The sequence below is a fragment of the Corvus kubaryi genome, unplaced genomic scaffold, assembly GCF_017639235.1.
Source record: "Corvus kubaryi isolate FWS band 111438036 unplaced genomic scaffold, C.kubaryi_AGA036_p1.0 71, whole genome shotgun sequence".
NCBI lineage: Eukaryota > Metazoa > Chordata > Aves > Passeriformes > Corvidae > Corvus > Corvus kubaryi.
The window spans coordinates 15916174-15944102 of NW_024582059.1; the positions used below are offsets into that span (position 1 = coordinate 15916174).

General features: G+C 42.8%; 1 protein-coding gene across 4 annotated transcripts; it reads left to right on the forward strand.

Annotated features, from left to right (window-relative positions):
- The first annotated feature begins 934 nt into the window (after positions 1-934).
- Positions 935-27859, forward strand: RASGEF1B (RasGEF domain family member 1B). Of its 4 annotated transcripts, XM_042049738.1 has the most exons (15): positions 935-1094; positions 7539-7697; positions 12823-13005; positions 14492-14614; positions 15396-15533; positions 18142-18360; positions 18458-18532; positions 19829-19924; positions 20486-20588; positions 21284-21363; positions 21910-22005; positions 23461-23556; positions 24773-24896; positions 25536-25608; positions 26408-27859. In XM_042049738.1, the coding sequence occupies exons 3-15, from the start codon at positions 12829-12831 to the stop codon at positions 26430-26432; spliced, it is 1425 nt and encodes a 474-aa protein (XP_041905672.1). In that variant the 5' UTR covers positions 935-1094; positions 7539-7697; positions 12823-12828; the 3' UTR covers positions 26433-27859. The 4 variants fall into 4 exon arrangements, with proteins under 4 accessions (XP_041905672.1, XP_041905671.1, XP_041905674.1 ...); XM_042049737.1 differs by lacking the exon at positions 7539-7697 and having other exon boundaries at positions 936-1094; XM_042049740.1 differs by lacking the exon at positions 7539-7697 and having other exon boundaries at positions 936-1094; positions 18145-18360.
- Positions 27860-27929: the final 70 nt, after the last annotated feature.

The window sequence follows — 27929 nt, forward strand, 5'->3', positions numbered from 1 at the left end:
CTAGAGGCACCTGTCTTTCAAGTTTTTAACTACCGGGGCAGTTTTTCTTCAATTAGTGAGAGATCTGATGCACGTAGTTAGCCTCTTGTAAAGTAAAGGCTCTGACCTGACTGCTGCCACTCCATAGGAAGACCTTGATTGGATTTGAGGGGTCAAAAAAAGAGATTGAGCATAGATCAGCAAATGTTAGGAGGGGGTGAAGAGCAGGGTAAGTTGGAGTATTGCTCCCTAAATCTGAGGTTCGATTGCACCTTGAACTGTGCGTATGCAGCTCCATTTCCCTCATGTCAGAAGGTTTAGAGGTACTGCAAAAAGGTTGGTGGAGGATAACAACGATTGTCCCAGATTTGGACCCTGTTCATAGAGTGACTGGGTAAACCTGGACTTTTCAGCCTGGGACAGTGCTGACTGAAAGTGCTGTGCAAGAAGTGATGAAAACTCAGAGTGCTCTGGAGAGTATAGAGCCAAAGTGTTTGTCACTTCATCCAAGAGCAATGGGGCACCAGATCCAAGCCAATAAACTGAGTTACAGAGAAAACGAAGAGCAGTGGGTGAGGAGTTGTAGTGGATCTGTGCAAGACCTTTTTGAAGATTATTGTGCATGAGCCGCAGGGGGAACTGGATGAGAATTGGGAAGAGAGAAGAAACAGCACCGGGCTGAGGAAATCCCCTGTGCTAGAAATACCACCTGGGAGACTCAGAGAAGGCATTGTGTGCGCGTGTGTCCCGTTCCTGCCCATCTCTAAGGATTCTCCTCCGACCGCTGCCAGCGGAATGGTGCCGGGCCAGTGGCACGCCAGCTGAGGCCAGGGCTGGCAGCAGCCCCGGCAGCACCTGCCCGGCGGTGGCTCCCGGGCCGCGCTCCGCAGGCGGGGCGGGCCCACCGCGCTCCGCCTCTGCCGCGGCAGCGGCGCTGCGGCGCGGGCGGGGCGGGACGGGACGGGAGCCGCGCTTCCCGGCGCTCCGCCTGCCGCCGGCACTGTCCCGTGGGGAGCCGAACTGAGTTGAGCTCTGCTGTCCTGTCCTGTGGATGATGCGTGCGTGAGAGCCATAAAGCAGCGTCTGGGGCCGGGAGCGCCTGCGGCCACTTCCAGGTACAGTCCGCGAGTCTGTGGTGCGTCTTGTCGGTCCATCCGTCCATCCATTTATCCATCTGCGTCTTCTTCTTGCCAGCCCCGGCAGGACGGTCTCGTTCCTCCTGGTGTTTCATCTCCTTCCTGGCTACCCAGTTCTGTACAGACAGAGCTGCTCATTTTTGGGAATCAGCATATTGGGGAAGGGAGAGAGACTTCAACCCAGCAGAAGAAGCACTTGGCGGTGCAGTGATTGGGTCCTTTTCCTTGTCCCCTTCCCTGTAGTAAGATAGAACAGGGTCCTAAAACTGCACGATGTAATTTTTTTCCGTGGCTATAATCCTTGGAGAAGCTTTCCCTGCTTTTCTTTAAGCCCATCAGTTCAACTGATTGCTGTTTTTCTTGGATGGCAAGGATAAAAAAAGCACCGATTTACCTGATTGTGTTTGTAGGGCTGAGTAAAATGGGTGTGTGGGCGGGATGTGTGTGTGTCTTTTGCTGGGTATCTGATGAGTGTTAACTGTGGTAAAACTCCAGGTTCCTGCGCTGTGCGAAGTGGCAGCAGTTCAGGGGTACGAGGAGAGTAAGGACTGATAAATGACCCAAAATCAGTGTTAAATGACCCAAGACCAGCGTGTTGCTCGTCGTGCTCAGTCCAGACTGTAAACTAAGGCAGCCCTAACAAGCAGTGCCTCCCAGTCTGCCTGTGTGTAAAGCTAAATATAGCACAGAGGGGTGAGGAACTCTTTCAGGGGAGTTCCCCTGAACAGAGCAGAGCAGGGCTGACTCCTCTCAAAGGGCAAGAATGGCCTGAAAAATCAAAAGAGCCGGGAACAAAGAGGTGCTCTGTACCGCGGGCAGCTATGTTTAAGCGAGGAATGTTGAGGGGGTTGCTTTCAGTAAGATTACTGCCTTGGTGGGCTGAGATGACGTGCCATCTGTGGGAAATTGGGATTTGGGCAGGCAGGACTGGGTCCCTAGGCTGTCTCTTTATTTTGAAAGCTGAGAATAGCTTTTTGGGGTATGGCTTCCTCAGGCTTATCTTACAGCTTCCAAATGAGATGCCTTGGAGAGAAGCTGATAATCAGCTGAAAATCAATGCTAAATATACTCAAGACAAGTAGCTAACTGATGAGCTGTACTGGAGAGAACTGATAGGTGAGACCAAGCTCTGATTTTGGATAAGCAGTGGGGATATCACTTCTTTGAACAGCAGGACTGAAACAGGCCACTGTAGGATTTGTTAAATCGTTGTAAAAGAGGAAAGAAGTTATTGATTTAGCAGGGGTTAAGCTCACAGCTGTGCCAGACACTGAGTAAAAAGCTTTTTTTGTATGGTGCGCTGAATCCATGTTGGTTTATATTCTGCGTGGTTTCTTTCTGCTGAGGTTTTGGGGCACAGCACAGTGTGTTGCTCCAGTTGTGTGTGTGGGTTATCTAAACAGCCCTTGGGGATTGCAGAGTCACGGCACCTGTTCATGGTCTGCGGGGTGAGCTACTGTCACACTGTGTCAGAAGTGACAGGCACAGTTCAAGCCAGGAGCAGCATCAATGAAGGAACATGAACTGGAAAAGCTGACAGCGTGGGGCTGTACTTTTGTAACTGGGTGGTTTAAAAGTGAGTTTTTCTTGGGGTGAAGGCAGGAAGGAGCTTTGTGTGGATCATATTGCCAGTCTGTGCTGTACATCACTGTAAGGGTCTGGGGTAATGACACGTACTGGGGCTGGTTGGGATAGATTGCCTGCATTTCAGAGGAGGAGGCAGAATTTGTGATTGCACATACTTAAGCATTTTTTCCAAATGTTAGTAAACACACAGGTGTACTCTGCAAGCACTGACAAGTGCCCTCTGCTTGGCATGGGTATGAGGGACTGAGCTACATCATCTAGTAAACACTGATAGAAAATGAGCTTATAAACAAAACTTCCAGAGAGCATTTTGCAGCCGCAGCAAGACAATACGTAATTTACAAACAGGAGGCAAAGACTCCAGCTGAAAGCTGTAGCTAATTTCTCCTCTGTTCTAGCTGCTGTAAGAAGTAGTATTAAAAAACTAAATCACTACAGTGAGGAAACTGAATGGGGGGCATTTAGTATGGCTGTATTTCTAAATGGAATATGTGCAGGATCATGACAACAATCCAGCTCACTCTCCCTAGGCGGCTCCAGAATAGCACTGCATGACTCAGGTCCATGCATTCTGACTATTTTGATTTGATTCATTAAAATGCATCTTCTTCCCGGAATAAAATGTTCCCCAGATCACCTGCTCCTCCCATGGGGTCGGGTACTCAGCTTGCTTCTTGTCACATCTGGAAATAGGGCCAGAAATACCAGATAATACACCTGCAGAGAGGAGCCTGGGAGCTGTGAGGCGGCGTCATCCAGCACAGTGAGACATTTGGATTCATAAGGAGTAAGACAGAGGATAAATCAGCTTGAGTCAGATTGGGGAGTGGGGTATTCTCTGAGATAATTGCTCTCATTGATACAAGGCTAGGTGCTTTCTGCATGAATGTAGCGTGCTGAACTGACAGTACTTGTCCATCAGGACTAGAGTTGACCCTCCCTTAAACATCCTGCAGGGATTCAGACACTATTAGGCCATGTTGGCAATGATCTTTTCATGGCCCAGCGTGGTGTACATTTGCTCAATACCATACCTACTGGGTGGTGACTTAATAAGTGTAATTGTTCCAGGCAAGGAGCATTTGACCATCGATTGCAAAGCCCAAGGGTCCACCCTCAGTCGAGCACGGGAACTGCTGCTGGGTCTCAAAGGCTGACACAAACCAGCAGTGGCAGCGTGTGAGGGGAGGAGATTTCTGCTATGGCCCTGCCCAGACTGGGGAAAAAGCACTTTTCAGTCATTTTGGCTATAATGTGCTTCTCTTTGATTCCCCAAGGAATCAGTCAAGCTGATTGCAGACGACTGTTTTACAAGCCTTCTGTACCTCAGACCCAGCTCTGTTCTAGAAGCCACTGGCTGATACCCAGCCTAGATATGAATGAGTGTGAGCAAAGTCTAACTGATGCAGATACGGAGTTGTACTTCCTTTCTTAACTGCCGAAGTGGAACCATCCATTTTTATCTTCAATCTAGGCATTGGGAAGTGGTTTTTTTGTTGTTGTGTTGGTGGTTTTTTAACTGAAGTATTTCTGTTGCAGAAAATGTAAATATACTGCTTTCAACCTGCTGTATGTTGAAGTGTCAGTAAAAATTCTGTACTATTTATGGAAATATAAGGACTCAGCAACTGGGGAAAAAAAAGATTATATTAATTGTTTGCCTTAAAACCAGCATTTTTTCTGCATCATCTAAATGGCAAAGAGACATTTGGCAATGAGGTTTTAGGAAGAAACAGTTAAATGAAATTTAGTACTGTTATTTAACACCACTATAGCTTGCTGTTGTAAATTATAACTTGGCTGCCTATTATGATTACAAAAGGGAAAGGTGTTTTCTTTTGAAGTGTACTGTAGGTTGCACCAAAAGGCCAAGCATGGATATCTGCAAAGAGCAACAGTTTGGGGATTCAGATTTGATGAGGATTCAGATTTGAAGAAGGAACCATGTCAAGAGAGCTTCATGCTTAAGGCTAGTACTGTGCTCCTGGCAGTACTATATGATACACCTTCTGTACACCTTTTGAAAAAAGATCTTAGTGCGTAATGAAAGGAAATAACCCCATACTTATCCCTCTTTATACTGTCAAGCAGAGGAATGCAGTAATGAGAAACTGAGTGACTTGACTAAAGCCACGTGAGGAGCTTGTAGCAGAGTCAGAAGCAGATCCAAACTACCAGCTGCCAGGTCTAAGCACTGAAATAATGCTTTTTCTGTTGACTGTGGATGGATACATGACCAGCTCTTGATGAAGCTGGTTATCACTCTGAAGTGGCCCAGACCCACACTTAGCTACTGACCATGCAGATAGAGAAGGTGGGTCTTTCGGCTTTGATCACCTGGGGTGGGTTAGGATTACATCCCTGTCACATCCCAGGGTTCACATCCCTGCCACATAGAATGGATCACGCTCCCCAAGGTTAGTGAAAGTCTAATACCACAATGATACTCTTCTGGTGATAGTGTAGAGGAAACTTCTCCCATCTCTGTTGAAAACATCAAATTTCAGTTTCGTCACTTTGGAGTACGCAGGAGGCACAAAGCATGCTACAGAAATGATGCAGAGTGCAGAACTCTCTAGATACAGAGCTACAGGACTCATGTCAGAGTTCTGATTCATGGTGTGGGTAGCATAGCATGGATGGCATCACAGGCCTCATCTGTCCACCCCACCCCACGCCCCATTCCTGGACATCTCAGCCGCCCTGAATCAGCTGCTGAATCACTCGTTTTACAGTGGGATGTTTTGGAGTAAAACATCGCTGCTGTTCACTTGCCTTCAAACTCCTGAGCTCAGAACTACAGCAATCCATCAGCTGATTGAGGAGCTGCCACTCAGCAGTGTGGGAGCTGGGATGGTGAACTGCTCCAGGCTGTGGAGCTCTGCATCTTGCTGGTGGACGGCAGCCCTGACAAACCAGTCTGCAGCTGGCTGAGTAGAGAGGTGGGAATTTAGTCTTTTAAGGCTGTAATATTTAAGTACAAATAGAGCAAATGGCAAAACTGTTCTATGCTTCACTGAGTGCAATAAGTGGAATGCTTTGTGCTTCTCAAATCCCCACCCTGCTTCAGTAATGTAAAGAAGTATAGGGCTTTAGTAGCATTCTTGTGTTTTCTTTGCATTTAATACACTTCTACTCTTATGCCAAAGCTATCAATTTTGCCATCAGCAGTTGCAGCCAAATTATTAACACTTTGCACTGGCCAGCCAGTAGATTGTCTGCCTTTCCTGATGGTGTTTGATTTGGGACAAAATTTAACACACAGGACTGAGGCTTGTGCATTAGTTTGATTTTAAACAAAGTGCTTGGAGGACAGTCCAAATTTATGAATTTTTGTGACAGAAATGGATTCTGCAGTGAGGGGAAGGAGAAGTTGTTTCTTAATATGATCCCTGTATTGGTTTCCTTGCTTTCAGTCCAGCTGCCTGCTCATAAATTTTGGTAGAAGAGAGTAGCTGTATGTGTTGTCTGTTGTTTAGATGGGAGATATTTCATTGAATCCTTTGGCTGGCCTGAGACTCTTGTGCCTCTTTTTCCATTTCATTCGTTCTGTAAATCCCTCAAGTTTTGCAGGAGTCACTATGGAGTATGCAATGTACTGAACTTTTCTAGAATCTCTTGTGCCTTCTGACATTTAATTACTGCTGTGCTAATCCATCATGTCACTTATAATATATACTTATCCTGTTTATTCATGTTTTAAACTTCTCTTCTTAAACTGGGATTACCAAAATATGTACAAGGTTAAAAAACCCCACACTTCTATGAGAAAATACTTATTTTGCATTCAAATGCCAAAAGGACACCATCCAGATGAAGAAAATATCCCTAAAATTAAATTAAACTTACAAATGAAATTAACAAAAAGATTAATCAAGTGCATTGATTAAAAAGGTGATGAAGCATGCTTCATATCTTTTTAAATAATTGTGGCCTCCTCAGTTTTAACCTACAGATAGAAATCTCAGCAGCGTTCTGGTCATGGGAAGAGACAAGTGCTTTAAGAAATAATATGTTATAGGTGTGGTAGCCTTCCAGTGTCATGTGGTTCGAGGCTGTTACTTTTGTGTGTCCAGCAACACAGACCGATTGTATCATGTGTTTTATTTGGGAGGAGTACATTCCCTGTCCTTGCCGCGGACTGAGTAATTTTCCTGCAGCTGGGATTTTTGCTGTGAGGCAGTCTGCCTGCATGTGCTTGTCTGGCACTGCGGCAGTGCTGTCACAGCCACTCTCAGCATCACTGGACTCACTCTCTCTGCCCCACTGAAGACGATGAGAGAGGATAGAAAGGGAGCTGAGTTGTGGGGCTTAAGCAGGGAACGTGGATTTGCAGCACATCAGCAACAAAGAGGAACTTGTTTGTTCCCTTCCCTTTTACTAAGTTTGCAGATTTGGAGAAATTCAAGGCATTCTTAAACCCCCCACAACGTTCCTAATGCTCCCAAGTAAACACACAAATGTATTCATACCCATCGTACCTTTGCAGTTCAGAATCCAAGGACTTTAATTTCGAGTCATTCAGGATTCACTTAATTACTGTGCCAAAGTTCTCATACGCGAATGATCAGTCAGCAGTGTTGCATCTGACCTTCCCACATCATTGGCTGGGTCTATTTATAGACCCAAGAAAGATGCACATTCAGGGGGAAAATGCCTCTACTTGAAATTCAGTTCCTGGTTTATTCTTTGCTTACTAGGGTTTTTAATTTTCCTTTGCAGGCTATTGTTGCTCAGGTGATTTTTGGAAAACTACAAAATTGCTCATCCTCTGCTGTTTTAGTGAGAACCAAAAAGTACTTTACGGCTCAGTCGGGTTTCTTATGTCTACCTCAGGTCTTTCCTTGCCCTACCAGCAACTGTGCAAGATGTATTTTCTACTGTTAAGCCACTGTCCAGCATGGATAATATTGGTCCTCTTGTTCCTCTGGGGTGGATTCCTTAGGAGAGGTTCCTAATCTTCCTCTTGACATCACTCCTCTTTTCATCTCCTGTGTGAGTATGAAATAATATTTTGTACTCTTGCCTCTTAAAAGATACAGTTATTATAAGAACTGTAAGATAAGAAGTAATAAGTAATATTAGAAGTAAGAAGTAATTCTAGGAAGGAATTGGTTGAAGTTGGTGCTGAAGTCACACTCAGAGAATTGTATAGCAAATTCTTCACGAAGAGTGGAAGCAAGAAGGCTTGAGCTGGGATAGTTCTGTGATCTTAATTTCTGCAAGTAAGGCACATGGAACACCCATCTTGGAGTTTTTCAGGTTTCTTATCTCCTCGGTGGCTTTGGCTCTGTAGAATTTCCCTTTACCTTTCAGTGCAAAAAACCCAAAAGCTTTGTGAGCAGAGCGCACACAGGGCAGAGCTGTGTGGAGTGCGGTGGGTGGCCTCTGTGTCTGGTACGCGTTTGTTTTGGGCAGCCTGGGTGAAAGGATCGCAGCTGCTCCGGCCAGCGAGGCAGCTTTATCGAGGGCCTGGCTCAGATGCCTCTACACAAACACGAGTAGTATGGGGAACAAACAGGAGGAATTAGAGACGTGCAGGTGCCTGCATGGGCGTGATTCCGCTGGCATCACGGAGACGTGGTGGGGTGGCTGCTCTGGCTGGAGTACTGGAATGGAAGGTTGTTGTAGGCTTTCCAGGAGAGGCAGGCCAGGGAGGGCAAGGAGCGGGGGCAGGCCCGGAGGAATACGGGGGAATTGTACAGACAGCTAGGGATGAGGTTAACAAAGCCAAGGGCCAGTTAGAATTGAGTCTGGCCAGAGGTGTCAAAGACAACAGGAAGGGTTTCTGTAGGTATGTTGCTAACAAAAGAAAGAGTAGGGATAATGAGGGCCCTCTCTGGAACTCGGCTCCTGCAGGAAGTCAGTCTTTTGTTTTGCCCTGCCTCAGTTTTAAGATGGCATCCTTAATAGCAATGGTGGATGGTAATCACCAGCTAAATGTGGTTAAGGGTTTCTGATTGTATAGGGAACAGCTCTGAGGGGATGTAATTGCATTTCTGAAGTTTGCATCTTTTAAGGGAAGGTGTGGCTTGGGACTCCTACCACTCCTCTGCCTGAGGGATGTAGTGTGGGAGAAAACTGTACCTAACAAACAGAGGAGCTGAAAACGTTTGGCAGTGGCTTTAAAGGCACCTTTTATGGCTACTACTGAACTTCTCAGTGGGTGCTTCTATAGAGGATACAAGCTTTCCATATTGTTGGCTTTGTTGTATGAATCTCATGTGCAGCCTGAGCTCTTTAATATAAATGAAAACAAACCAATGCAACCTTCCACTGTTTATAGTAGAAAACAGATTTTTTTTTTTTTTTTTTCCTGTTGCTGAACATAAAGGTTTGGACAAGCACTTGGCAGCCTGGAAGCTACATCTGATTCCTTTAGTTCTGCCAAACTGAAACTTGACTCCTGCAGGAGATGGTGGGGCTTTGAGCACATCGTCTTTGGCTCTGACTTCCTATTTACAGTGCTGTTACTGGGAAGGTTGAGACTTCCTTCTTGTCAGAGGCTACTCAAAGCCAGAATATGGACCTCAATGCCCAAGGTGTCATGTTCTCCATAATGATATTAAATGCAGAAAAAATGTTGTATTCTTCTTTCCACAGTGCAGAGTTATTGACTTCTCTGTCACACAAGAGGATCACTGGTAAAGCCAGGAAATTATTTCATTGCTCTTTCCTTCAAGTCGGATCTTTAATGGAAAAAAAAAATAGGCAAATAAAAAAAGAAAGCCACTCTTTTCATTCTTGGGAAAAAAAAAAAAAAAAGAAAAGAAATAGGGAAGAGATAAGTGGGTTTCCATGTGATTGATAGCCAAATGTTTCCAAAGCCCAGTTAAAAAGTTCCAGTTTTTAACTGCCAGGATGTTTTTCACTGGAAGAATACTTCGTGTCTTTTTTTCCAATTCCTGCTCATCAGATCTTGCCCTGCTGTGCTTTATCAACAGTATTTTTAGGTCCCAAGATTCCTCTGCTCTGTATGCCATGGATTTGTGGACCATTATCTGCTCTGTAACCAAATTTCAGTTCCACTCAAGTTATTCTGAAGGCGGGGTTTGGCTGAAGCTTTAGCCAAAGAAGCTTCTAATTAGAATTAAGCATGCTGCTTTGTGTCTCCACCTCCAAATAAAATACAGCAGAGGAGTCAAGGTCAACATAATAAAGGAGTCATGCTGGAAAAGCACATGTGTTGTATGAATCATCCCGTTGGCTATGCTGTATTTATCTCTGTCACACTTCGATAGCATCCCTTTTCATCACATGGAGAGCATGTCCTGTGTCGTGTACATTTCCAAGTGAAATCCAGTTCTGGCCATACAGAACATCACCACGACTTGGTGTCTCCCTAAAGCAGGACTGAGCCCTCTCTGTCGAGCAGCTTCCAGAAATACATAGCATACAAGTGAGACAATATGTACCCTTTGGGACAAACTTCTGAGAATTTTATTTTATGGTTACAAATCTGTACATCTGTTGATGGCCTGATGATTTTTTTCCTTCCTGTTGATGAGTCAGTAGGTGATTCTGTGTCTCCAACATGTCTGATTTCTGTGGTGAGGGTTGCATGGAATCAAAATTTCTGGCTAGATCTGGCTAAATCCCCTGCAGATTCCAGTCTCACCCTGAATTGGGCTGTTTTGGTTAATACGAGATCTGGGTTGAAACAACTACTCTCCTTGGTTTTTCACAAGTGCTAATATTGATGTCAAGTTGTTTTGCAGATGCAGACCAGCCTTTCTCACTTCCCTGTGGAGCGTTACCGTGGAGCTACAGTGCTACAAATGTTTGGTGGATGGCAGTGTTTACACACTGTTCACTGCCACTTGTGTTTTGACTGAATACACTGTAGCTGAAAAGAATTCTGAATTTTGGTGCAAACAGGACATCTCTCAGTGCCAGTGGACTGAAGAATATTTTGGAGTTGGTTCAGGTCTCTGGCTTTACATACACAGTATGAAAACTGCAGAAGGTTCCTGTCAGCTCCTCAGTAACGTTTTGTTCCTTAAGCTGAGTTAGCCTTGCAAGGAACCTGAAAGACCAGGAGTCTTTATGCATCAGAATACTTTATTGGTGCAGAGCATGGCCGTGGTAGGGTTGCACCTCACCTACCCAGTAATTTGAACTCTCTGGTACAGGAGCCTGTTAAATTCGGAGCTGCATTTCACACTCTTAGGGCTGTGGCACGTGTATTTACTTCATTCTTCTCCCAGATCACTGGGCTGAATGGAATTGAATCGCTGCTTGAACAGCTGCACAGAGTGTCTAATGTCACTTTTCAGACATGGAGACTTTTCAGTCTTTCCCACTTTGATGCAGGTATCTTTTGGCACCTCTCAAGGTGGGATTAGCACAGGTCGTGTAGTCTAGGAGGCTCTCTCCACTGTCCTCTGCCTTTGTTTTCGGCTTTCTCTTACTGTTTATTTACTGAACCACTCAGGCTTGTGCTGGTTTGAATGTCTCCATTGTCTGGACACACTGCCAGCAGCAGCAGCAAGTCTGTGTGGTGCTTCAGGTCCAAGCTAAGGAATCTGGCTAATAGCTTCTCATCTCCACCGAGCTCACTCTGAAAAGTGCTTTATTGTGGGTTGGGGAGCACGCAGATGGCAGCACGCTGCCAGGCTGTCACATCACTAGCTGTTCTCAAAACGGAGTGCCTTCACAGGCTGGTGTTTGCTGAGGTCTGTGGCTTTAAAGAGCCTTTTCCCGAATAGGATTTGATACAATGGAGAGAAAAGAAGCAGCATCTGCACTTACAATGATGGCTCAGCGGCGTTAATGCTTTTCTCATGCACGTGTACATGCTCTGTCAACACATGAGCACGGCAGCGTGTGGATCATCCTCTCAGTTTGATCTCCCTTGCCTCTAAGTTGTAAGGAGGATTGGAAGCAAAGTTTTTCTGTCTCTCCCTGAGTGCCCATCAGCATCCACAGCCCAGTAACTGCTGCACGAGAGTTAAAACCAGCACATTAGTGGTTAAAACTGGGCACAAACTTAGCTTGCCATCGAGGCTATAAAAACCTAAGTTCCTTAAACTGACAAGAACTGCTACTCCCAGAAAGCAGAGAAGGAGGGAGAATGAAGGCGTTTATAACTCAACACTCAAGCAATCAGAGAGATTTTATCTTTTGGCCTTTTCAGATCCTGCATTACCAAAAGAGCTCTTGGGTGGTCATGGCCCCTTGCTGCCCACCCACTGCTCTGAATGACTGAACAGCCTGCAGCACTGACTGATCTTTTCCTTGGAAAGATATTTTGATTCCACAGGCACTGAGATGCAGACTGATGAGTAATTGCTTTATTTTTCCTAAAGCTAGAAAACACAGGGCTGGATTTTTCACATTTTCACAATATTTGGGGAGAAGATTTAACAAAACTCTTGAGTCTGGTCTCATCTTTTATATCATTGGTGAACTTGGACAACAGTGGTAAGCAACTGTACACAGGCAAGTTTTTCCAAAATTTCTGTAGAGCCACTCAGAGGGTAGGTGGAGGCTGATGCACTGAAGCATCAGGCTTTAGCCTGGATCACACCTGTCACAGTGTTACTGGGAAAACCAAGCACCAATTTACCAGGGTGGAGTTGGGAAATGGGAGGTGTGGGATTGCAGTTACATGGCTGTCGTGTTGCATAAAGGGGACTGTCCTCTCACATAACCCCTTCAGGGCTTCACTTCAGTCTGTCTCCTTCTGTACTGGCTGGGGGGGTGTCAGCCTGGGACAGCCTGAACACACTTCCCCATCAGAGTGCTGCTCTTTGGGAGCTATTGTCAGGATTTGCCCAAAGCTGTCAGTGACCATTATGCCACATCCCCAAAAGCTTTATGAAAGTCGGAGTTCCCAAAGCCTGTCAGGATTCTTGTACCTCCTTCTAACTCTTAGCCTGCATGTCTTATGTGTCCTTGAATAAAGAAACAGCAAGATAGAAAAGAAGCACCTGGCAATTGTGACAGGCAGTGATGAAAGCCTGTGTTGGCACTTTCCAGGCTTGAAAACAGTCTGCAAGTAACCCATGGTGTGACACTGGCTTTTCTTCCTAGTGCAGTACTACCTCTGGAAGATAGAAAACCCCTTACACTGTACCTTCTGTGAATTATCCCTTATCTCTTTTGTGTGTCTCCTCAGGGAAAGATGCCACAGACACCTCCCTTTGCAGCGATGTTTGACAGCAGCGGCTGCAACAGGAACCTGTATCAGACAAAAGAGGACAACTGTGGAGGGCTCTATTACCACGACAACAATCTCCTGTCGGGATCTCTGGAAGCTCTGATCCAGCACTTAGTACCAAATGTGGATTATTATCCTGATGTAAGTTACACACCCAGCTAACTGTATGGCCAGGCCTGATGCATCTCCTAAAGGGGAACTTTCCCATGTGCAGCAAAAGCAGAATGTGTCACATCCAGTGGCTAAGGAAAGGGTTCAAGTGGCTGCCCAGCAGTGATAAGATAACTTGTGCTTTACCTGAGTGCAGCATGCAATAACTCACCTAACCTAGGAAGTCGAATGCGTTATTACTCCTGTTGTAAGGTGAGCAACCCTGGTGACTCATTTATAAAGCATCCACCTAGACTGGCTTGATGCTTGATGGATTGTGTGTACCACTGAGCCTCAAAAATCTGCCAGGCAAGCTGAAAAGAAAGGCATGACCACCGTTGTGACAGAATGAAAGTATTTATTGCAAAACCAAGCAATTTTTGATGCACATTTCCCGTTGCTCATCTGAGGTCCACCTGTATTGTGCAATTAGCAACCAAAACATTGGACTAGTACCACACTATTTGGGATCAGCAGAGGCTGGATGTGAGAACAGGACATTTGTCATCTGAGAATTATTGGCCTTTCTAGGCACACCCGTGCACTGAGACTTTTTCTATAATTCTTAGAAAAGAAGATAAAAAAGAATGATATCAAAAGGTGGCAGGAAAGGGCAGTTGGGGATAACTGGTGGGTGATGAAACTGGAGCTCTGCTTGTTGACATGCTCCTGCTGAAGACATAACTCTGCTTATATTCAGCTTCTGTTATTTCATAGATCTGTTCACATTTCCAAGACAGGATCTTTTTTAACTTGGATCAGAATTAACAGCAGCACAGGACTGTGCTTAAGCTAGAGCTTGTCCATTAATGCTTAGTGTAAACTTCAAATATGTAGCAATTCAGACACTGCTTGGTCAAACATGATGATTTATTCCAAGTTTCTAGAGCCATAACATTGTAGAGTCTTTCTAGAGTGGGTGCCATAGATACTTAACTACTGGCAAGGAGGAACGTGGAATGGATATTCTGAATATCCATCTCACACTGAGTTCAAATCATGATATATGGAAAAACAAAGCAAAATAAGGATCTGCTTCTTGTAACCTCAGAATGAGTTACTGATTTTTATTCTGTAAAATTAAGCTATGTAGTTCCCTCCACTTTCAACCAGGAGCTAAAGCTTTACTGTAGAGCAAGAGAAGAAGAGTTTAAATTTTATTCTGAGTAATTTCAGGTAATGAGCTTGCAATAAGGCTATGTGCAATAGGAGAGCTAAACCACCTCTGCCCTGCCTTGTTTTGGTTTAATCTTGCATAACTTGGCTCGAGCACAAACTTATAATACTGGTTCTGGAGCAATGATAAGTGTTAAATTAAATGCTTACCTCTGTAGTAATTGCTTTTGGCACAGCCACATGTAGAGTTTTGTTCTGCAGATAGGAAAGTATCAGGAGCAGATTTTTCAGGAAGGCATTTCGAGAAAATATAAAAAATGCTGGTAATTTATGCCTTTCTCTGTCTTCCTCTTGCTTGCAGAGGACGTACATCTTCACCTTCCTTCTCAGCTCCCGTCTCTTCATGCACCCGTACGAGCTCATGGCCAAAGTCTGCCACCTGTGCATTGAGCAGCAGAGACTCAGCGAGCCTGGCCTGGACAAGGTAAGATCCCACACCCTCAGGGGCTTCCCAGATCCCTGCCCAAACCAAAATGCTGCTATTCAAGAGAGTCCTCAGCAGGATTGAACAGATTGAAAACCCAACACAGGCAGCTAGAATTTGACTCTTTATTCGCTGAGATTCATGGGGAATTTCCACACTGCTCAGTCTGTCCTCCATGAGGGCTGCTGCTTCTGCTGCATTGTTTGTTTTGCCAAGACAATCTCTGAACCAGTGTCCTGAGCAGGCAAAAATCTGCCCTTTGAAAGTCCAAGGCAGAGGTTTTATTGACCCCCCTCCTTACTTCACTGAGAATCAAAAATCATTAGTGGTCACTATGCCCAAGGCAGCCTCCGACCACCACATCTCCCACCACCACTCCCTCTCTCTGTACAAAGGTTTCTCACTATAAGGTGTAGTGCATACGTAAGTCTTGGCACAAATGAAATTTAGCACTTTCTTTGTTGGTGGTTAGTCATAAGTTGTGGAAACTCTAATCAATGCCTTGTGCTGAGACGCTCCTGATGATGACAGGAGTCACTTCCACCCACCTGAGGCCTAATTTCCAGGTCAGCTAAGCCAATGAGAGTCTCTTCATTGGCTTCCATGACCATTGGCTCTGACCTGTAATCCAATGCTGAATTAAGTTAAGCTCAAAAATTTACCTGACATTCTTACCCTTATGCTCCGCAGTGTCCTCCAGAACAGAATTCTATTTCCTTTGAGTTAGCTATTTCCTGCATTGCTGTTACATGTAACATTCCTCACTACTGTTCCCAAATAGAACTGGACACAAAAAATTGCACCAAAAATCCTACAGTTGTTGACTGAGTGGACAGAGACTTTTCCTTATGATTTCCGAGATGAAAGAATGATGAGGAACTTAAAGGAGTTGGCACAAAGAATAACCAGTGGGGATGAGGTAAGTTGTCTGCACACAAAGTTATTGGATAAAGAGGCATTCCTTTTACTGCTTTGACAGTGCTGTTAATAACGTGGTGTGGCTCTGGGTGCTTAAGAAAATTTATTATGAAGGTGCTGGTAGGCAAAAAGTTCTGTCTGTACCTAAGCCTAGGCCAAAACCATAAAGCATCAGCAGATCTTTTCCAAAGTAATGGGTAATGTTCTCTCCTTCCCTAAGCCCACAGCATAATCCCACATTGTGCAGACAGGCACAACTTGGTGGATGTTAGTGTTTGTCATTTTAGTGATGCTGCTTGGAAGAAGCTAGCTAGGACAATAGCTGAGAAATCCCTATCAATGTTGATCATTTCTTGAGTAAGGTGTATTAGAATCAGGCCTTTGACCTGTAGGTCAATGGATAAGTTATAGCAGGTTTGGGGAGAAATTTCTAAAAGAGGACTGGACCAGAAAGAATTGTCTTGAGCTTAAAGTATCAACTCAGAGGAAGTCTGTCATATTCCTTCCTGTGGATGGACCACAAAAGGAAATCACCTGACCTTTTTCTAAATCCCACTTTTCAGATGGAAGTAAAGTTCCACGTGGGTATTATGAAATATTTTGCTGCTTAACTGATGCTTGTTTTTTAAGTACTGAAATAAACTCTGCCAAAAGGCAAGGGTTATATTTACTTAGTGGAAAGGCAATTAACGAGGTTTCAGTAAGCAGATCCTGTGTAGCTGGCATAATACTACGATTGCAAAAGACACTGGAGTGGCATTTGGAAGAACCGTAAACACAAATAGCAATTGCTAAATGCCATTGTGTTTCCAGTGTTCCTCAGGGACCAGTATTCCTTATATAAACCTTTGAGTAATGATGTGGATGAGGCAGCAAAGAGCACATTAACAGGCGTGGAGGTAAGCTGGACTGGGAGGAGCTGAGAGTGCTGCCAAACACCTGGAAAGGTCTTGAGAGGCTGTACACAAGCGTGGAAAAGAGCAAACCCAAACTGAATTTGGAAGCTGAAATACATTTTGATGTTGTGAAAGTGGGGAGGGATGAAAAAAGATGGGACAAGAGAGTGAGAAGCAGTATGAAATACCAATGAAAAAGAGAACCAATTTGATGTGCAAGCTGAAGGTTGCAGGATAGCTCGAGGGAGCTTTGGACTGGGAAGAGGTAAGAGGTGTGCCCTCATTCCAGGGGTGCCAGGTTGCTTTGTTTGTAGATAGCCTTCATAGCAAGGTAAGAAACTGAAGTTCAGTTCAAGGCAAAGTAGTTAAGATTGAGGGCTCACACCCACTTGAAAAATACTCACTGGCTCACAAAAAAAGAACTGTCTAGCCCGGAGGAAGTTGAGTTGGTGGATGGAACAGTGAAATGAGAAGAGGGAAGGGTTGTCTGCAGGGAAGTTTCTGGCAATGCAGACAGTTTAAACAGTGAAATCATCTCTTGAAGGGAAAGGCAGATACACAAAGCTGCTAGAAAATGTGCAAAAGGAGCAATTTTACTCTGCAGAGAACTATAAATCCTTTCTAGCTGTAGCTTTGAGGGTTTTTTGACTGAGTTTTCCTTTAGAAAGACAAAGTGAAAGCAAGTGCTGCAGTAAATTGACTTGTTCTATTGTGAACTGCTTGGAACAGTAAATGGCAACTTCCTTGACCTTGCTTTTCTACAGATCACTTGGATTTTTGTGAGTCATTACCGTAAAGGATACAAAAGAAGCAGCTTCCTACTCCTGTTCATTACAGTCCTACTTACAGCTTCTTATTCCACTTCCTGAATTATTGTACTCCAGTTCTTTTAAGAGCTGTCAGTAAGAGTCCAACAAAAAACCTCTCACCACACTAACATTGCTACTTCAAAACATCATATTTGGAAAAAGCTTTGGAGGAAAGGACAAATTCTTCAGAATAAAGGAAATATTTCTGCCTTGGACTGATCATACTATAGTGTGCAGACAATAGATTTTGGATAATCCTTTTTGAAGCCACTTAGGGTTTGCTTTAATGGCTTTAGGATGATATGTGGAATTTGGAAGCATAACCACCTTGGTTGCACAGATCTGTCTACTTAAGAGCTGAGTCCTGCTCCTACTTAAAATTGTCACTCCTGTTAACTTAAATCACTACATGGAAAGGCCTGCAAAGGTGAAAGAGAGAGATGGTTTTATTCTCCTTTTCCTCAGATTCACTGGGAGTTTTAACTCTGACTTCAGTGAAATTGGTCTTGATTTGGTGCAGAGAGAAGCAGGCCTTTTATTCATCACTGAATGGCCACATACTTAGTTTTTTTCTGTGGTCTTAAGCAGGAGAAGATGGAGTATTTTCATTTCTTGTATTTCCTCCAGTGGTGGTTGGTACTTTTCAGGAAGTGGATTGAACACATCTTTTCTGCTGTTCCTTGAGCCAGCTGAGTTAATACTGAACCTGTGAGACAATCACTGTTTAAACCCTCAGCTGGATTCCTTTTGGCCTGATGAAACATTAGTATTACAAATTCACATAATAGAGCATATAAGTTGACAGCAAATACAGGTATCAGCAGCCATCTGTTGTGGTGTCATGCAGGCTTTAATGCTGTCTTCTCACATTTTGGAAGTGTTTTCTGATTGTGTGATGTTAAAGCAGGTGTACCGGAAGAACGTGCAGCAGCTCCTCCAGAACCTGATTCGGAAGCTGGCCGCGGTTACCCAGTACGAGGAAGTGCTTGCAAAAATTGATGCCACCACATCCACAGATCGCCTCACGCTCCTAAAGACCAAGCCCCAGTCCATCCAGAGGGACATAATCACAGTCTGCAATGATCCCTATGTGTTAGCTCAGCAGCTGACACACATAGAGCTTGTGAGTTACTATGCTCCCAAGGATGACTTCATCCTCCCCCTTTTTGAAGTGCAGGTAAACAGGGAATATGACTTGGCTGCTTCTCTGCTTTATTTAGGAGAGACTCAATTATATTGGACCAGAAGAATTTATCCAGGCGTTTGTGCAAAAGGATCCTTTGAGTAATGACAAGGTAATGGGGCAGATCTGGAGCAGCTCTGAAATGCAGCATTTACCATCAGGTGCACCATGAGCTGGAAGTGAGGTCCAGCAATAAATGAGGATCAGTAGAAAACAAGCTTTAGTATTCCCATTAAACATTTTGTTAATGTTTTTTTTTCTTTCTGGAGGACAATTCCTGAAGCTCCAGAGCTCAGCCAGCATACTGACTTAAATGAACACATTTCCTGGGTTTTTGGCCTTAAGCTAAGGGAGAACTTAATCCTGTGAATGTTTTCCCCAGGCTGTGTATGCGGCCTACAGTTGGAAGAGGCTGAGTTTAACTTTGGCTTCTGCATTACTCATTTTCAACACCTGTTCTTCCTTTTAGTAAACTGAGCTCTTTGCAGCCAAGTGGCACATGGGGCAGTTTGCAGGTAGAGCAGACATAGCAAAAAGGGCGCAGAGGGCTCTAGATCTATGTGAGATGGAGGGCAAACATGCAGTGTTTTTAACCAGCCATGATGGAGTTGTCATCTCCTTGAGTGCTGTTTTCAAAATTATTTAATTTTTATGTTTTTCAAGATGACTTAACCTCTGTAAATAAACTGTGACAAAGTCAGTCCATTAAAACTTGAATTAACTTAAAATGACACACAGAATAGAATGATGCAAGTTTACAGTTTGATGTTCAGTCAGATGGTCTCTGAAACTGATTTTGCAGACAGAGATAACTGAAACTCCTGTCCACCCCTTTTTAGGCAGCCCTGAGATGTGTGGGAATGATTCCAAGATGATACAGAATAGCACTGCTCAGGAAAGGGAGAATCCAATCAAAATGATATAGCTGATCTCCCAAAGTTAGGATGCAGTATGTCCATATGTCATCAACAGCCAAACATAATGTGCCTGGCCTCTGTTTTCCTGCTGCACTTGCAGAGACCTTAGTGTTGTATTTACACTATCAGTGGGACAGGAGTAAGGACTGAAACAGTGTTCATATTCAAGGGAGCTTTATGCAGATACTTAGCCCTGATTGTTTGCTTAAGTCTCTCCTAGGTCCTTAAAGCATCCTGGTAGGACTTAAAGCACATGGTGGATTCCACATGCCTGCTCGGGTGCTTTACTGGGCCACCAGCTCAGAAGGAAGTTACACATGCTTGAATACTATCACTGCTGCTTTCCCTCTAAGCTTTTTGTCAGTTTGGGTAATTTGAGTTATTCCTGGTTACTTGACAGTGTTTGGGAATGGCAAGGCAGGAAGCCAAAAGGTCTCGTAGGGAAAAGACAAAAATTGTGCTAAAAGTTGCTATTTTTCTTCTGTCCATAGAGCTGCTATGGAGATCGAAAGAAGACTCGCAATCTTGAAGCCTATGTGGAGTGGTTTAACAGACTCAGTTACTTGGTTGCAACAGAAATCTGTATGGTGAGCAAGGACTTTTTGTGCTGAAAGGTTTTGTTTAGTAATCTAAAACTGTGAAGCCTTTTCAGATTTGGTGCCTTTTGCACTTTTCATTCGCTCAGTTTGTGACTGTTCACATTTGGATGCCGTCAGAGCACATCTGAAGAGGAAATAAGTTCAGTGTTTTCAGCATTATACTGGTGCCTCAGCCTTGTTCTTGTGACAGTGGTGATTTATTCTGGGTTAGCCCTTCTTGGTGCAGGAGTGTGTCTGGCCTGCTGTTCTCTCTTTTGAAAGCCCCTTGTGAATTGAGGCATGTTCTCTCCTCTGGCTGACCCTCTGCTCTGCTCTTCTTCATATCCTTCTTCTTGGCAGAACCTCTTTGCCTGTTGTCCTTGCTCTCTGCCTGCCCAGGATCTGGTTTGTCTTTGCTGTCCTGAATGCTTTTGAGCACAGTGGTGTGGCTTCCTCTACACGTAAAGGACAGTGTGAAGCTGTGGTACATATGGAAAAGACTTTTAACAGGGGGATGTGTCTGAGTGCTGTTTCCTGCTGAGCATAACCCTACAAATGCATCTCTTGCAGCCTGTGAAGAAGAAGCACAGAGCAAGAGTGATAGAATATTTCATCGATGTGGCACGGGAATGTTTTAACATTGGCAACTTCAATTCCTTAATGGCTATTATTTGTAAGTATGTGCACGGAGATATTATTTGATCCATGTTTGAATCTGGATAAAGGAAGCAGAGTGCTTCACACAAAAGTCTACTGCTTAGCTTGGTCAGCAGCATGAAGTTGCTCAACACTGTTGTAGCGCTATGTGTGTAGCATAAATTTGGTATAAACCAAAGTTTTCATTGCAACTCTTCAGAGACTTAAATCCCTAGTTATTTAAACCAACTTCTAAATTGCTAAATTGGAATAGTAACTTTCCCTGTAATATGGAGAACTGATGTCTTCCATTGTTTCTATCACATCTTACTACTTTAAAAATTCCACACCCCTTTAAATCTGATAGGAAAACATTGGGAATTTTTTATTTGTTCTTCATAGTTAATGTGTAGTTTTCAATGAAGTATGTAAGAGATGGTGTTCAGAATGCTCATTTGAGCTTTTCTACTGTATATATATGCTTTATCAAATCCACATTAAATAATGTCATAGCATTTTTTTAGAGCTTTCATTCTGTAAGAGATGTAAATTTTGTTTCCAACGTTGTTTTGGAACTTAAAGAAAACAATGACTCTGGTTTCTTGAGTAGGTCTGGTGAAAATATTTGTTATTGGTAATAGATTCTTTGCTTTAGAAATACTTACTAGTCCTAGCTACCTGAAAGATTTTTTTCTTTTAAATACTCCAACAATCTCTTTCTCTTATATCAAGCTGGCATGAACATGAGTCCTGTGTCTCGATTAAAGAAAACCTGGGCAAGAGTGAAGACAGCCAAATTTGATATTCTTGAGGTAAGTTTGGCTAATATTTGGACAGGATGCTGCTAATACCATTTTACTTTTAACCGCTCTAAAATGCGGGTTTGGTTTTGTTATGACATTTCATTTAGTATCTTTGTGCTCTTAGTGGATATTCTAGGAGATACAGTAAGAATTGTCCAGCTGACTGCTGCTCTTTTGATTTGGAAGAAGAAAATTGAAGTTTGGTTGTTTGAGTTTTTTAATTCCCAAAGCCACCTCCTAAAAATAACAACAACAAAAAATTGATTGACAGTTACCTTCAGGTAGTAGAGACTTTGCTCAAAGATCATGCAAGTGCAGCATTGTAAGAGTTTATGATTTATCCAAGAGACTCTGTGTTGGATCCCTTGTTGTGCTGAATGGACATTTTTAAAAATGAAGTTCTCTTCTGATCAAATGAGCAGATAGAGAGATGCTGCAGTCCTCCACCAAGCTGTATTTGTGGGGCTGTTCAGAAGATCTTTTCCTATGTAAGAGTTGCTCAGTTGAAAAAGGATTGTGTGTATCTCATTATTTGTATTTTTTCATGCCTTGTAGCATCAGATGGACCCTTCTAGCAATTTCTATAATTACCGAACTGCTCTGCGTGGTGCCACTCAGAGGTCCCTGACAGCCCACAGCAACAGAGAGAAGGTGTGTTTGCACATGACTTGGCAGAGGGAAAAAGGGAAATGTGCTTGTTAAGTTGCGTGGTAAACCTTCATCCTGGAATTCTGATTCTCGGCAACTCTACCCCTGGTGGGCTTGTAAAAAGCTGCCAGATAGTTTGGTGCTGACTGGAAGTCCAAACATTAAATGATTGCTTTGATTATTAAATAAAATAAGCCTTAGCCTTTTTTTTTTCTTTTTTCTTTTTTTTTTTTGACACAGACGTGTATCTCACAAACCCATAACACAAATGGAAAGGCTAAGGACTGACATGAGGTTGCTAGTAATTTGTTTTTATCGCTGCTACTTGTGCTAAACTTTCAGTAATTCATGGCTTAATGCTGAAAAACTTTAAAACTTACTCATAAAAGGTATTCTAAACCTCAAATCTAGACAGAGCTCTGGAATTGCCTTCCTGTGTACAGTCTTTAGATGCAGCATCTCAGTGGTAGTTCTTGTGGAAATGAATCAAATTGCTTCCTAGCTGCTCTCCACTTGGAAGCAGTTGCTCATCAACTCCTTATGATATTAGGACGTCATGTTGGGTTTAATAAACGTGATCTTGGAGTTCACGGAATACACTCCAGGCAGATGAAGCAAATCCACATGCAGTCTGCTAGTCTGTACTGTTGTTATACATGGAATGTCTTTCTGACTCCTAAGGATCTGTTCACATATCATTCAAAGTACCAGAAATTTAAATGTAAGAGGCTTACTTCTTTTCAGAGGAAAGTCAGTTTTAAGACTCCAAAGAAAGAACTTACAGGTATTGAAATGTGGTGCAGTGAAGTGTTCCATGGAAATAGTAAGTGGTATTTGTTTCATCCCCAGTTGCAACAAGGATGTGTAGCTGTGACAACTTCCACAGGACAAAAAGTAAAATAGAGCCATTTTAAGAAAGTAAGAATGTTCCATCATTCTCCAAAGAAAATACATTGTTCAGTTGGCAGGAAATGCTTCATTGCAAGCCAGTCAGTACCAAGTTTCCATGACTGGCATGAGCTCAGGGAAGTGTAGTTCAAAAACCATTTGTGCTGCTACCCCAATATTCCCTGCTCTACTTCAATGTGCATCTGCTTTCGTTTACTAAGCAAGTCCTGTCAAGAGAGAAAGCTACACTATGAGATACCCTACAGGAATTACATGTATGAAATAGGTTCCTCTGAGCATTTATCTCCTGGAATCCACAAGGAAGAAGAAAAAAATGAAAACAAGAGGGGCATGGCATAGAAATAAATGAAGGAAGGACTTTCTGGAGAGACCTGTATTTTAAAATGTAGTGAATGCACAGTTTTTGTGTAGTGAAAGAGAGTTGTAGAGACTTTAGTCCTTCAGTAGTTTGCTTAACTTTTGTATCACCTAACTTCCTTTCATTTTTCTCTGTAGACCATTGTGTCTTGATTCAGGACCAGACTGATAATAAAGCTGTTCTTTTCCTAGATCGTGATTCCTTTCTTCAGCCTGTTGATCAAAGATATTTACTTCCTCAATGAGGGTGGTGCCAATCGCCTTCCAAATGGTCATGTCAATTTTGAGGTAAGTAGAGCACCAAGTGGGGTTTTAATACAGGGTCAGCCCCTTTAACAGAAAACTGAGGCAGATCACAGTCCAACTTCTGCTGAAATCTGGGAGAGCAAACATAGCCTGGAATTTGAGTATATCTGTTACTTCTCAGAGGAGGTGGGAGGTAGTTAGGAAAAAGCAGTTTTATCAAAGATGAAGTGTTTATAGAAACTTTCAATATTCAAAATTTTTTTAGTGGGGAAAAAAAAAGCCAGAACTTCTTCCCAGTTCTGAAATTCATCTCAACATTTCAATTCACAGGTTTGTTGCAGTTAATGACAAAATCATTTAAGTTAGTATTTTAGGGCTTATCTTTTATTTCCTCAGATAAAATGTTCCTCCTTTGTCAAGATACATAGGCAGTATTTTCATGCATGTAAGTCTCAGATTGTCTCTGAAGAGAAACGTGATAGAGCAGCAGTGAGGGAGTTTTGACTCTCTTGTCTTCCAGTAGGTCTTCTGCCCCATATTTCATGCTTGTTATCTGATTTGTTTCCTGGTGCTTTCAGTTTTCAAGAAGCCTGGGTCATTCACACGAATGTGCAGTACATTTCAGTTGTAGTCATAGGCCTGAATTAGCCTAAAGGTTCTAAAACTAGGCTGCGCAATGAGCTGGAATGTCCTTTTGCTCAAGGAATCCGTGTGCACTTGAGGCATGTTAAACTTTCATTGAAAGAGTTTATCAATTAATGACATCAGCACACTACATGGGGAGTGTTTATTTTTGGCATAAATTTCCAGCAAGAAAATAGAGCATTTCAGATTTGCTGACTGACAGGAAACATCTGGATTTTGAAATGTCAGTATTAAGCATCTGATGTGAAAATCACGATGTATGTCACTGCAAAACAAGAAGCATGAGCATCATCAAAATTTAAATTTGGGCATAAGGAGTGTTACCAGCTCCTTGAAAAAAACTAAGTGCACTTCATGATCTACTGCATTTGTATTCCCAAATAATAGCAGTTTTAAGAAGGTGAAGGAGTGGGAAGTTACCGCAGTTTGAAACAGGAACACAAAAGTTAGAAACTGAGTTGTTGAGTTAGATCATGTTCAATTCTATTGTAAAAGCCAAGGGCAATTGAAGCCTTGGTCTCCAAACCAAGATCTCTTCCTCTTTTAAAAAAAATATTCAGGGTAAGCAATGCTGTTCAATATATAGCACCTCTTCTGTTTCATCTTCTGACAGAAATTTTGGGAATTGGCAAAACAAGTCAGTGAATTTATGACATGGAAGCAAGTGGAGTGTCCTTTTGAAAGGGATTGGAAGATTCTGCAGTACTTGCTCACTGTCCCAGTCTTCAGTGATGATGGTAAGGAACTCTGGGCTCCTGCAGGGATGGTGTCACTGGCTGCTGCTTAATCTGTTTCCATGTTAAATTGTGGCTTCCTCACAGTGAGAAAAGACTGTCCTGAGACATCTCTGTCTGGCAAGAAAAAATGCTCCCCCCTTACAAATGACAGAGAAGATAAGATTTTTCTTTTACGTGCATATAATCTGTGAGAATCAACATTGATTCTGAAATAGAATGAACTAAATTGGTGTGGTGCCTCTAAATGTCATATGAAATGTATTTATATGGACTTTCAGGATACTTTGCACTAAAGGGTGCTGCTTAAAGGAAGAAAACAGGGACTTCACTGGCTACTTACAAAGCACCATGTCCCTGGGCTCATTTTATTTTCTCTTGAGTGCTTTCTTCTCCTTGTGCTTTTGAGTTTCTGCTGGTTGGTTTTTCCCCCCTCAGGGCAGTCTTTGTTCTCATGCACAGTTTGTTAGCATTGTCTGGGTGCAATTATAAGCAATGCTATACTTCCTAATGGGATTCTGAAGCCCTAATCTGAGGGATGGATAATGCATGCCTGCTTCATTTAACTCAGTCTGCTTTGCAGGGAGAGCAAATTTTAAAATGCCAGTGGGCCTAACATAATGTATTTGCTTCTGATTGCAGCACTTTACTTGGCTTCCTATGAAAGCGAAAGTCCCGAGAACCACGTTGAAAAGGACAGATGGAAGACACTAAGGTTTGTGTCAGAGGTTACCCAGATCAATAAATAAATAGAATGGGATACACAGCAAGCATCCAGCAGTTAAAACCAAATGGCATGTTACGTGTTTCAACAGATGGGGCACAGCATGGTTGTAAATCCCCCTTCCAATCTGGGACTCTTGGAAAAAATAGAACAATCAGTCTTTATCTTAAACCCTCTCAGTCCTTCTTTTCCCTAGGAAATGGGAATTAGAATAAGGAATTTTGTATTTTAGATTCTTGTGTTACTCAGTGAAGGAAGAAAATACTTTCTAAACTCCAAGAAATCCCCACTTCCTCACAAGTACTATGCAGAGATGCCTCACAGATGTTTTCACAGCTACTGCATCCCTTTCTGCACCAGCCTTTCAGACAGGGCTGACATTTGCATAAAGATCACTCTGGGGCAAATGCATTAATGAAAGCAGTTAACAACTTAGAGTTCAGGCTGGGGAAAAAATATTCAGCAAAATCATATTTTTGGCTTTTCTTCTGCTATTGGAATGCAGCCTCATCAACTCTTTGATTTTACTAATTGTGGAAGGATGCATGAGCCATTAAGGCAGGGGGATGTAACAATTCCATCTGATTGATTTCACTCATTTTGAGGAGAAGACAGGAAGAGAGTTACATCAGGGCACAGACACTCCACATTACACAGGGTGACAAGATGAGAATCTGTAGTAACACGAATCTCAGTTTCATGGCTTCCTTATTGTAGCCACTCCGTCTGAGAGGATTTACATCATTCTAATGATTGTCCTTACCCGTTTGCATTTCCCTCTGCCTTCCAGGTCAGCGCTTCTGGGCAGAGTCTAGAGCACACCATGTCTGCTGTTGCTGTGTTACATGGATTGCCAGGGGGCACGGCTTGGTTTATTTTTCTGTGCACTGAGTGGCACTCAGAACGATGAAAGATGTGCAGTCAGTTGCAATATCACTGCAGCAAAGATGAAAGAAGTTAATTCAAGAACAAACAGGCAGCTTCTCCCATCTAACAGGTGAGATAAAATCACAGCCCACTCAGCTGGGATTCAGGCTGAAGTATTGATTGAGAATCATCTGAAGATCTCAGATGCTGCCTGTGAATCATTTCACAGCTGGATGGAATATTATTTCCTTTCATTTGGCTGCAGCTTGCTGCTACAAGGACTGCAGAGCTGCTACAAAGACTCACAGGAGATTACAGAGGTGAAGTATTCACCATTCCTTTCGGTGAAACCCAAGTCTGCATTGAAGAGCTCCCATTCCTAATAAGCTGAATATATCCCAGAAGTTTGGGATTGCTAAGAAGGGAAAGGACTGGACACAACAGATTGGCTGCTGAGGAGAATTTCTCCCTACCACTGCAATGGTGGCTGGGTGTTGTTTCTTTTTCCAATGTGTTTTTGAGTTGGCTGCTGGCAGGCAAACTCATTATTATTCTAAGTTATTTTAAAAATATAAAGTAATAAAAATCAAGGCTGTGGTAGAAAATACACTTTCTATAAAAAGTAGCTATGTAGCTCTACAACTTCTAGGGAGGCTTTTTCTTTTGTTCACTTCTTTACAGCTAACCACTACATGCTACAGACATTCTTATTTTTACTGTGCAGTTTTGTTACTCTTAATACTTTACCTTCTTCTTACATTGGGTTGAACAAGCTGACTTTTCTAGAACAGTCTTTGAGAAACTGGCATACAAACTATGTTGAAGTATGAGAGTATGTTTTTACTGAGTAATTTTTATACCTGCTTTTTTTTGAAAAGGTAACAGTGGAGAACGCAATCTCTACTTTCTATTGACTGAAATAGCAAGATGCCAAAAAGAAAAAATGAGGCTTCTTCTGAACTCCAGCTATGAACAAAACAGTCTTCCTGTGTGTTTGCTTTAGGGATTATGTTTATGACTGTGAAGTAGTTCACTGTGTTACACACCTAATAAGTTTTTAGTATCTCTGAGTACTTAGTCACTCTATCTATCCGAGAGGAACCTGATTAAAAAAATATAAAACAAAGCTGTAGCTGTAGATCACCTTGGATGCAAATATCAATAAGCAAAGTACATACTTGACCAAAAAAAAAAAAAAACCTAGTTGCAATTATTCTGCTACTGTTATTAAAAAAAAGAAAAATGTAAGAATAAATTTATTTATTTGTTGCACTGCATCTCTTGAATTTTCAGGTAGAATGGTTTTTATGTTCTGTCTATGCCTTTTCAGGCAAATACTTTAATTTTGAATTCTGTAGTAACATGCTGAAGCAGCCTTCATGAGTAGGGATACTGTCCTTAACTACAGCTTGTTTGCTGGTACAAGGTGCTGGAAGTCACTGAGT

Coding starts and splice junctions, on each gene's coding strand:
- RASGEF1B (XM_042049738.1), top strand. CDS start 12,829: ATGCCACAGACACCTCCCTTTGCAGCGATGTTTGACAGCAGCGGCTGC. Junction 13,006..14,491: donor ATGTGGATTATTATCCTGAT/GTAAGTTACACA, acceptor TCTTGCTTGCAG/AGGACGTACATCTTCACCTT. Junction 25,609..26,407: donor GACAGATGGAAGACACTAAG/GTTTGTGTCAGA, acceptor TCTGCCTTCCAG/GTCAGCGCTTCTGGGCAGAG.